The 12,006-nt window shown below is 37.5% G+C and overlaps 1 protein-coding gene across 1 annotated transcript; it reads right to left on the minus strand.

The window, feature by feature from the left end:
• Window positions 1–5,387: 5,387 nt before the first annotated feature.
• Window positions 5,388–8,343, minus strand: LOC148296504 (uncharacterized). The gene is made up of 3 exons (XM_088247752.1): window positions 8,136–8,343; window positions 6,168–6,473; window positions 5,388–5,820 (listed from the first exon to the last, which is right to left on the minus strand). Exons 2-3 carry the CDS (start codon window positions 6,270–6,272, stop codon window positions 5,431–5,433), a joined length of 495 nt encoding a protein of 164 aa, XP_088103878.1. The 5' UTR covers window positions 6,273–6,473; window positions 8,136–8,343; the 3' UTR covers window positions 5,388–5,430.
• Window positions 8,344–12,006: the final 3,663 nt, after the last annotated feature.

The following is a 12,006-nucleotide window of genomic DNA, read 5'->3' on the forward strand; positions in this document are numbered from 1 at the left end:
TGTGTGATTTTAATGAATTAAGTGGTTTATCATTGAAATTAAAAAAAGACTAATCATAGAAAAATAAACAACAATTACAAATAAAGATAAACAATAATTATAAATAAAGATAAATAACAATTACAAATAAAGATAAACGACAATTATAAATAAAGATAAACAACAATTACAAATAAAGATAACAACAATTATAAATAAAGATAAACAACAATTACAAATAAACATAAATTAATAACCACTATGTGGATGGCTTGGATAATAGTCTCCAGAGTTATCTTTTGGATAGTAAGGGGAACTTGTATTCATCTGGGCCTCAATAATTTCGTTTTGCTTATTCCCCCAGTACTTCTTCTTTCTTGGAGTAAATTTGGATAGGTCCATGGACATTATCCTCTGTTCATTGGCCTCCATATTGACAAGTTCATAATTTCATACATTTTACATGTCTTCTTTACTTAGTGTTTTTGTTTAGTTTCTCTTTATTTTGAGTCATTTACCCCTCTTTGTGTGTTTTGTAGGTTAAAACATAAAGAGATCACATTTGATGCAATCCATGCATGTTAAGGGCTGATTGGGATGAGAGGAATATAAGTTTAAAGACAAACCCAATTTGGGCTACACTCCCTTGTTAGTTCAGTTTCGTGGGTCACCTTGCAAGCCTTATTTCAGCGACCTACACAGCTCGAATAAGGAAACATCCTTCATGAACGTTGTTCCAATGGGTGTCTATTATAACATATCCAAATTGTAGCCCCATGGGATATATTTGGAGTTCGTAGCCCACCAAACACTGAACTATGCTCATGAGGATTTTAATATGCAGTTGCCAGCTGATGAGCCTTGTGTTCCACATCCCCTTTGAGCCATGTGCCTCGCCTTATCTGTACTTGACTTTGGACTTAACAGATTGAGCAAATTAGGGAGGCATTTCAGCTAGGGAAGTCTCAAGGAGCAAACAAGATATGCTTAATTATGGGGAAACTTGTTTGCACAAAACAAGGAGCAGTTTCCAAGATTTAAGGTGGGCTGTTCTACACCGCCAAGGGGAGAACGAATTTGGCACTCTATAAATATAGAGTTGCACACTCATTCATAAAATGTACACACTCTCATTCATCCATTACTCATACACATATTTAGATTCCATCATTCACCACAAAGAGGGAAGAGAGCTAGTTGTAGAGGATGAGAGCTTGGAGCAATCTTGGGAACTACCTTACTGCCACCATCTAGTTCTTCTCTTCTCTTTATTCTCTCTATGTATTTCTTATTTTATGTAATCAGAGTTATGTCTAACTAATCCATTCAGTTAGGGCTTAGGATGAAGCCCTAGTCATGAATATTTAATGTTATGGATGATTTCATAGTTAATTGATTTCCTTGCTTTCATTATCAAGTTGTTAACCTCCAGTTTATTATGTGCTTGATGTATGTTTTCTTGGAGTAGCTAACTAGGATTTTTATGCATCTAGCATAGGTTGGGAAGGGGTTTAGATTCACCAATTCTACTCTCCTTTCACAAGCAACACATGAATGGCCTAAGAATCATTCAAGGGGTTAATAATCATGGGTTGACTAGGATAGATACCATGTTCTAGGACTTGTGTGATTATCATATTCTCAAGGAGCTTAATGACTCTTGTATGCTTTATTCTAAGTAGATGTTATGCTTAGGTTGCATATTAGAGATCACGTGTTGTGTATATACCATGCACAATTACATGCCTTAGGAGAATCATGCGTCTTAACCTAGATACCATAGGCTTATATGCGATAATCTATTAGTAATGAAGCTTGAGTCAATTTCAATGCATTCATAACTTGATTAGGAAAACTAGTGGTGGATTCCAAGGCTCTAACACCTCTCAATCATTCTTACAACTTGTTAATTGATGCCAGTGTTTTCTTTTTAGCATTTTCATTTCAATTTCTTGTTATCATTTCAACATCAAAACCCCCCCATTTTGAGTGCGTGTGTGGTGCTAGGATTTTTTCCTAGACCTTGAGTTTACATTGAGAAAAGAGCATTGTTGAAATTGGACCTTGCCCTTAGTTAGTTAGTTGTTTCTTTATTTTTTGTTTCTCCAGCATTAATTCTAAGTAATTTAATTTGGAACCAAGTTACCATTCTCCGTGGGATCGACCTCGTATTTACATAAGCTTACTATAAACGGCTCGTGCACTGGCGAGAATTAAAGTTGCTATTTTTAATAACTCATTTTAGTTGTTAAGAATAGGCTCAACACTTATCTTGTTGGATTTGATAGGCATGTTGCTCTTGTAGGAGCTCTAACTTTCGGCCCCTATGACAGGACCTACCCCGAATTTTACCTTGAAATCCGTGACAAACTCTACTTCCCATTTGACATCTAAGCCATGATGGACTCGCTTAACCAAAAAGCCCTTTAGCCCCAATTTAAATTGTAGACAATACAACTTCTACCGAAATTTCGGCAGAGACTCCCCTGTAATGGGAACATTTCCTAATTACACTACCTGCAAACAAGTGCTAGAATAAACCCAACTTCCAGAATGCACAAAGTAAAGGCACGCACAACAGTTAATACTATTCAAATAGGCTTCATGCCCTCTACCCAAACTCAAATGAGCAAGCATAGCAACTAAATATTAAGTTTACAACCTTGGGAAAAATAAAGTGTACAAAGTGATAATAGCACTCCTATGGAGCAGATATCAATGATGCCTCGACGTGGTGGTCTTGACCTCAGCTATCTAGAACCAGAGGGGCGCAAAACAGAAAATGTGAATGGACAAAAACAAGCGTTAAGCACCATTTATATTCAACATAAATAACCCCTCCATTTTAGAAAATAATGTAAACTTGTTAATTTAATCCTTATTGTAAAACCGTAAATTCAACACCACCAAAGTAAACCCAAAATCTCTTTTTCCACAACTATACCCTTGTAAAAATACAATAAGCCAAGTAATTTCCAAATATCTCATCTCAATTCCGAAATTCATTTCAAATGTTCATACTTATGCAAAGTACTCTCAATGCACATGCCCAAGAAACCTCAACCTGGAAATAATCCACATATACCCATATACATATACATATATAGATATACATATAGACATGTACACACATTCACCACAACAAGATATGTACCAAGGGAAACAATCCAACTCTGGGATTGTTTGGTCTCAACCACATGTCGGGATCCAACATCATACATGCTGCTAGGGATGAGCAGTCCAATCAGGGGACTATTGCTCCACAACAGGCACGTTGGGACCTGCATCGCTCGTGCGGCTGAATCCAGTCATACGTGTAGACTAACATCCTGACACACCTCCCAAAAAATATATGTGTGCCCTGATGGGTCCCAAAGACCAACTTTAATTCTTTTCAATAATTCCATCATTCTTTCCATAATGAACCAGCGAAAGGTACAACAAATGGTGTGTAACCATATAAATCCCATATCCCAAAATATATCCAATTTCATAAACATAACTTTCGCTCAATGAGAAAATGGGTCAAATTCTACAGGATCAAACCTATGGGCCAAAATTCTTGACTGGAGGGGACACCAAATGCCTTTGCCCTTCCATCCCTTGGATCCAGAATCCCAAATCCAACATCACCATAGTCCCTTTAATAATAATAATAAATAAATAATAATCCCTGGAAATCCCATAATCTCATTAACCCCAGTTAAACCAATTTCCAATCAAACACTACTACAAAAAAGGCAAAAGACGACGGGAATTCACCGTCGTGAATTTGGTTTTCAAACCGTCGTAAAATCGATCGACGTCTTTTGCAAAGTAAAACCACGACGCGAAATCACCGTCGTTGTTATAACAAACAACGTCATTAACAAAAAAACAACCGACGTCTGTATACTGAAAAATGAACCAAAAAATTGTCCTGGAGAAGAATAGACGACCTATTTTATACAACCTCCGTCGTGTAAAAGAATACAATACGTCTTTAAATAAATAAAATATGACGTTATTAAATCATACGACGTCTAATATATTTATATAACCGTCGTGCAATAGTAATGCCACTTCTTTTTTTCCATTAATATTGACGTGGAAATAGCGGTTAGGGTAAATTACCGTCGTTGTTGTAACAAACAACGTCAATGACAAAATAAAACCGACGTCTGTACACTGAAAAATGAACCAAAAAATTGTCCTGGAGAAGAATAGACGACCTATTTTATACAACATACGTCGTGTAAAATAATACAATACGTCTTTAAATAAATAAAATATGACGTTATTAAATCATACGACGTCCAATATATTTATATAACCGTCGTGCAATAGTAATGCCACTTCGTTTTTTCCATTAATATTGACGTGGAAATAGCGGTTAGGGTAAATCACCGTCGTTGTTGTAACAAATAACGTCATTTACAAAAAAAACCGACGTCTGTACACTGAAAAATGAACCCAAAAATTGTCATGGAGAAGAATAGACGACCTATTTTATACAACATTCGTCGTGTAAAAGAAAACACTACGTCATTAAATAAATAAAATATGACGTTATTAAATCATACGACGTCGAATATATTTATATAACCGTCGTGAAATAGTATTGTTACTTCAGTTTTTCCATTAATATTGACGTGGAAATAGCGGTTAAGGTAAATCACCGTCGTTGTTGTAATAAACAACGTCATTTACAAAAACAACCGACGTCTGTATACTGAAAAATGAACAAAATTTTTTTCATTTAGAAGAATAGACGACCTATTTTATACAAAAACAGTCGTGTGTATGTATATACTACGTCTTTAAATAAATAAAATACGACGTTATTAATATTTACTACGTCTTATATATTTACATAACCGACGTGGAAAATATGTTAGGCTCATGACTTACGACATATTTATTTCTATAAACGACGTAGTATGTGATATACAACGTCGTGATCATGTAAAAGACAGCCGTGTTTCTCTATTTATACGTCGTCTTTAGTAAAATAATAGTCGTCTAATCCATCCAAGACGTCGTCTTTTGTAACGTTCAGGTTCGATATCTGTCCTTTTAGACGTCGGTATTATTGTACTGAAGTCGTGTTATTTGTAATTACATGTCGGCTCTTTATCCTTCTCCGACGTGATATCGTTAATAACTGTTTCACAATAACGTCGTCTTTTTTCACTTTTAGTTCGCTTTTAGACGTCGGTAAATTCAATGCCGTCGTTGAATGCTCCAAAACGTCGTTTTTTATTGACAATTTTATGACAACAGACGTCTGTTTTTCACAGTTTTATAAGGACCGTCGTTTTATAATACTGAACCAGTATTTTATGTACTGATTGTTTTGTGTCCAAAACCTGCATAATGAAAGTGAAGAAAACACATTACAATTTATTACAAAATTAATGTCATACAGTAGTGCTGTTTAGGGCATAAATAATTTCATAAATTACAAGAGCATCATTCAATCCATATATCTTCACACCCATCTCGAATATTTTGACTCCCAAACTCACCCACTAGTTCATCAAATGTGTCAACATTTGGCATCCCTCTAGTAAATGGCTCACACTCAATTCTCACATCACCTAAGACATCATCACCAATAACATCATCACCAATAACTTCCTCCGTAGTCTCTTCTTGAAGGACAAGTCTTACACTTTCCTTCAATTGATCAGCAAACCTAACCTTCTGTTGTCTAGGTAAATTGAAGTATTGCTTAGGGGAAACCCCAGCCCCTACACCTCTAACTCTTCCTGGATGCTCGGGACCCAAAGCCAATGTCAAAACATCATTGGATCCTGACAGAGAAATTGTGCCTTCAGAGACTTGCTTTTGCAAATCATCCTAACAAAAAGACATAATAAAAAGTCAGAATAAGGAAACAAACGACGGTTATTTATAAAAAATAGACGTAATATAATATTTCACACGACTCAATAACATAACAATCGACGTAATATAATATTTAAGACGACGCTAACTAAATACCGACGTTATTAATATATTAACACGACGTCAATAATAAACCACCGACGTCTTATGATATAATTACAAAAAACAGAGCATGGTTTCCAGATTCAGACCTTTAACGACGCCTTTTAAAATATTTCGACGTAGTAAAACTTTTCACACGACGGAAAAATATAACAGCAGACGTAATAAATTTTTTAAAACAGAGTGAGTAGGCTTACAATTAATTTTGCTTTCTCTGCAGTCTTTGGATCCGGGATGTTACCATGTTTGTCTTCTCTTGCTTTTTTCCATAAGGTAGATCGATCAATATCTACCCCAGGCATGATTTCCTTCAAGTCCTCCTTAAAACCAACATATCCTTTTCGAGACAATCGATGATTGTACTCGAGTTTCTCCCTCCTCTGTGATTGTTCTTCATGCACAGCCTCAAATTCTTTAGATAACCTTGAGGCTACAAAGGCATCCCATTGAGCTTTCTCTATGAATTTGTATGTTTTAGGGGGCTGCCTTAATCTATCCTGCTCCTTGATGAACGGAAGGATATGAAACCTCGTTAGTGTAGACTTGAAATCTTTCCATGCCTTAATCTATTCTGGTAATGATAGACGAATAATGGCATAAAATTTGTACGTCGTTAATTTAACAAACCGTCGTGGTTAGTACAATTATGCGACAGTAGAGTTATGGATACCGTCGTAGTATATTATAATTAAAAAGTCGATAAATTTATATTTACAGTCGTGGTAACTTAATTTAAAGTGGCGATTTTTTTTTGTAATTAACCGTCATAGATTCCTTTGAATTTATGCGTCGCTGACTAAGAAAATTGGGTCGTGTTTATTAATTAATTAACACGGCGTCTTATTTTTATATCGTCGTCTTTACTTTCTACGGCGGTGATTTCATAGATGCAGTCGTTGTTTTTAGGTTCAGATTTTAACTCTGAAAATACCTTTGTAATAAGACGACGCTTTTTTAATTTTGTGCGTTGTGGTTTTAAAATATCTATACGTGTGCCGTTTTTTAGGTGTTTAAAGTATGTTTCTACGACGGGTTTCTATTACCGTCGTCTTTTAAAAAAACAACGACAGTTTTTTGATCTACCGTCGTTGTTTACTGGTTGTCTTTTGCCCTTTTTGTAGTAGTGAAATCACATTTCAAACTTGACCAAAACACAGTTACGCATACACTTGCTAATATGAAAATAATATTCATTTGAAAACAAAGTCCACTCACAACAAGTCCAAAGCTAGCTCAATCGTGAGCGAGTTCATCATGAGCGATAAATTGCGCCTAGGTACCTATTTGAGAGAATAAACAGACTTAATTAATAAACGTACCCAACAACGAACTTTAACTCAAAACTCTAGTTCTCGGGTCTCAAAGTGTGCCCAACCCTTAAGAAGGTTTATAGACTCATTCTAGCACTTCCTGAAGGATGAGACGGTCTCAGAAGACTCATGGTCAACCGAATGGTCAAACTTTCCATATTGGTCAATCGGCCCCGCAGGCCCACGACCTCGATTTCCAATCCGAAAGTTCCTATAAGTCCAACAAAGTCTATTGATCAAGTTCCAAAGATTAGGTCTCGATCGAGCGGTCGGATCTAAGCCAATCGCACGATCGAACGGCGATCGTTTTGCCTACTTAGAATCATTGATTCGGAGTATTCGGGACCCGATTCTCAATCCACAAGTTCCTACATGATCCTAGAGGTACATGGAATAACATACTTGAAATTGGAACCGATCGAAGGGTCCAACCATATCGAACCCGAATATCGCATAATAGGCACAATATCCGTTCGATAGTCAAACGATAACCAAATTCAAATCCGAGCATACCGTTGTGCTCAAGACAACGTGGGGATTATTCTAGGTCTGAAAACAAATCACCGACACAAGGCGCACGCATCGCCACGTGCCACCACCGATTGGGTGTCTTGAGAAAATTCCGGCAACGAAAAATCTCAACCAAAACGGACAAAACCTATACCAACATGTTCAGACTAACGTAGGGAACAAGTTTTGTTCTTGGATCACGACAAAAAACTAGTCAAAACTAGCCGAATCGAAGCCGAAACTGTCGACTAAAATGGGTATATTGAACAATCTGTAAAACCTAAAAATTGATCCAAGATACCAGCATAGACAGCTAGAGCACGTGAAGGGGATGAAGATTCATACCTGGATCGACGAAAATAGCCGCAGGAATCGCTGAAAAAGGCATCGAAACTTAAAAAATACATGAACTTCCAATCTTTCCAGTTTAATTTCCTTGAGTTTTTGAGCTGGGAAAATGGGTGGGTTAGATAGAGAACATCGATACGAAACTTTTGCAACCAATTTCGCACGAATCAAACACCGAAGGGCGATGAAATCGCCATCGGAAATTTCTGCCGCTCACGTAGAGAGAGAGAGAGAGAGAGAGAGAGAGAGAGAGAGAGAGAAATTCCAAAAAAAAAAGGGAATCCGATCTGTTACTTAAATTGGAACTTCACGATATTTACGATTGCACCACTGCACTTTCGTAGATCATAACTTCTTCGTTTTAACTCCGAATTGAGCATGCTGCGTGTCTACGAATCGTATTCACGAGCTCTACGCAACAGTGCTACTGAATTCCCTAAATTCATTTTCTAACAAAAAGTGACTAAAGTACCCCTACCTTAATTACACAATTAAATAATTAATTAGTAACAATTTGTTGGGTCGGGGTGTTACATCCTATCCTCCTTTGCCTCATTTCCTTGTTGAACCAAGTCAAACAAGAACTTTCCACTTGGTTGAGATAACCTTTAACACCTTTCCCTTTCTTTTTTTTTCATCCTTTTGTTTATCTCGTCCCAACGGCCTTGGAGTGGGCATGACCACATCATCCTCATCTTCCTCCAAATTGACTGTATTGCCACTATGAGAAGAATCTTTGAATGTTTGTGTGGGAGATTGACATAGGTCGTTCCATTTTGGTCAATCTTTTAAGATTTGCCAAGCATGAAACAACTTGAACGGCCTATTCGGAGGCTTATTATCTTTCAAGAAAAGTGTTTTTGCATTCATATTCTACCCACGAAATAAAATAAAAATCAAGTTAATCATTGAAAAGAATTAGAATTATAAATTTAAACATTGAATAAAATGGGTACTCACCACATCTTCAAGATTGGAGCCAATCACATGACTTACATTGGCCTTTATCAGACATGTCTTCCATAGAGAACATTGTTGGTTGATGATCTTGAACTGAAAAGCAATAGCTTGAGGTGATCACATCTCGGCTCCGCTCATGCCCGAATCATTTTCCAAAAACTTATGGTACACACACAACCAAAATGAGTCGTTTGATTGATTGGTGCCAATAGCCTTATCTTTAGAGATAGAAACCCACCCTTTGCACAATGTCTCATCTTCTAGTGATTTCCAATTCACACCTCTTCGGGGTTTGGAGGCCATTCTCAACAAGAATGAAAGAAGAATGAACAAATATAACAAAGGGAGAAAGGAAAAAAAATGATTTTTGGTAGATTATTTACCAAACGAATGGCTCTTTATAGAGTTTAGAATAAGTTTTGGGGTTTGATCTGATTTAGAGTAATTATAAATATTATTTTGACCGTTGGATTTAAATTTAAGCCGTTGGATGTGAAATTTTACCATTCAGATTGCCTAAAATTAATCATGATCGTTGATATGTTGATATAGTGGTTGCATTAAAAAAAAAAAAACTCAGCTTTCAAGTTGGGCCATTTGATTGCAACGGCTTTCTGTCCAGAAGCTGCCACTTGACGCGCAACAAGAATGCAAGGGAGATAGCTTGCTACCACATGGGGCCCGCTTATTTTTCCTCTTTCACGTGGGCCGCAGAGCAAGGATTTGGGCTCCACAAAAATTATCAATCTAGGCAAAACTTGGACTGGTATTCCCCCCCAAATTCCACCCATCTCAAATTTCCACCCCTCAAAATACATGGGTTGGAGATGGCCTAAATGTCTCCCAAAATTATTTAGCATATTAATAAATAAAAAAATTTGGCATTTCCACCAAAACTGGTTCTTAAAAAAAATATATACTAAAGGCATGAAAATCAGGAATTTGTACTCTTTACTAAGCACAAATTGGTTTGAAATTGGAAACGATGTACGTTTAAGCATTTTATATAGACTATAATATGGGTGCAAAATAAATTGTTTAGGCACGAATGATATAAATGTGGCCCATATATCCAGCTTCTCGGTTTATAAGACATGATGTGACTTAAAGAGACAATTTTCCGTATTCGTGCTTTATAGGCAACCTAAAGAGACAAAATTGTAGTATTCGTGCTCTATAAGCACAATACTTTGGAATGTGTGCAGTACAAAGGCACAAAAGTTTAGTATCCATGCTTTATTTAAGTCATGAGACTTTAAAAAAAATAAAAGTATATATATATATATATATATAACCATTAGGCACAAAAGTTGTCTATTTGTGCCCTCTATAGGCCGCGAAAGTTGTGCCTAAATTAATTAAGCACAATAATTTCCTTCGTCTATTCAAGTTGGGTACAAAACTATTGTGTTTTCTCTACATATGACATATATGTGTCCAATGTGATTCAAAATGACATGACCCTCTTTTTTATGGCCTTTGGATCATGGTTTCCCCAATTTTTTAATAGTGTATGCAACTGGCCGACACTTGTGTTCCACTTTGTGTAATTACATTCTTATTTAAGGTTTAGATGCATTTCTTTTAGACCTTTTTGTTTTTTGTTTTGTTTTTTGGACCTCTTCACTTATTTCTTTCTTGAATTATTGCCTTTCATATTGTATGTGATGAATTTGGGAACTTTATGATTCATGAGGTGATAGTGGAATTAGGTTGTGGGAATGATGCAGGTTACAGTAGCGTGTAGAGGGGGCAAATCGGGGAGAGAGAGAGAGAGAGAGAGAGAAGGGGGTCGGTGCAGTGGTGTGTTGGGTATGTGGGTCACATGCGAGGATGGGAAGACCACAATATTTTCTTCAATTTGTCTTCTTGAACAACTTGAGTTGGACTAACAAGTTTTTTTTTTTGTGGTCGAAAGTGGATTTCATTAAAAACCCACAAAGGGGCATAACAATACACCCAAAAGTGAGACCCAACCAACTGGGCTCACTAACAAAGCAACAAAGCCAGAGGCCCAAATAAAAAGCAAAAGAGCCAACAAGAAATTAAAAACCTATAAGGCATTAAGCCCACACAAGCCCAAATCAAGGCCAACAAACCCTAACCAAAATTCAACAGAGCCACCGCCGCCGCCATCGCCTGAGACGACATCACCGGGACAAGTTGAGGGGAAGAGCTGCCACACCCGAGGGGCATAAAGCGAGTGAATCGCACAACCCACAGATCCACCCAAATACCATAACATCCCACATATTACAAAGACACAGTCAAGAAAAAAGAAGCCAGCCACAAGAAGATCATCACCTCCCAAATCAAACCTGACAAAGCACCAGAAGAAACACAAGAACCAAATAAACATCAACATAGTAGAAGGAGGTGGTGCATGTACCCGAGAAAGAGCAAAAGCTCGACCTCTACACATCTTCAGAGTTGTGCGCGGAAAACCACGTTTTCGGCTAATTGGAGCAGCCACAAGGTGAAGCCAGATCAAAAAGGAGGAGAAAATTTCAGTGGGAAGGACCAAGACCGTAGAGAAGGGATTTGAATGGAGTTTGTGAGGGAGATAAAAGGAAATGGATGGAGGAGGGGACAACTGAATACAAGGGATGAGAGATAAATGGGGATCTGGGTACAAGAAAACCGAAGGCATAAAGCCTCAGAGCAAATCACCCACAAAGGGGAGAACAACACACCCACGAAGGGGAGAACGACACACCCACAGAGAAGGGGAGAAGACGGGCCAACAGATCTCCACAGGGAGATCCACAAGCAGCTGGGAGGCTGGAGAAGAGGAACCGGAGGGAAGGGGAGGAGGAGAGGACCTCCTTCCCCCCCAGATCGTGCGGCGCAGAAGTTTGGGGTTTGGGGTTTGGGGTTTAGAGTTTAGGTTTTTGTCGATTGGACTAAC

Source organism: Prunus avium, chromosome 2, assembly GCF_965620075.1.
Source record: "Prunus avium chromosome 2, drPruAviu1.hap1.1, whole genome shotgun sequence".
NCBI classification, from domain to species: Eukaryota; Viridiplantae; Streptophyta; class Magnoliopsida; order Rosales; family Rosaceae; genus Prunus; species Prunus avium.

Excerpts from the sequence above, each read along its gene's own strand:
- LOC148296504 (XM_088247752.1), bottom strand. The coding sequence starts at position 6,272 with ATGCCTGGGGTAGATATTGATCGATCTACCTTATGGAAAAAAGCAAGA. Across the intron at positions 5,821-6,167 it reads CAGAGAAAGCAAAATTAATT|GATGATTTGCAAAAGCAAGT; the intron begins GTAAGCCTACTC and ends TCTTTTTGTTAG.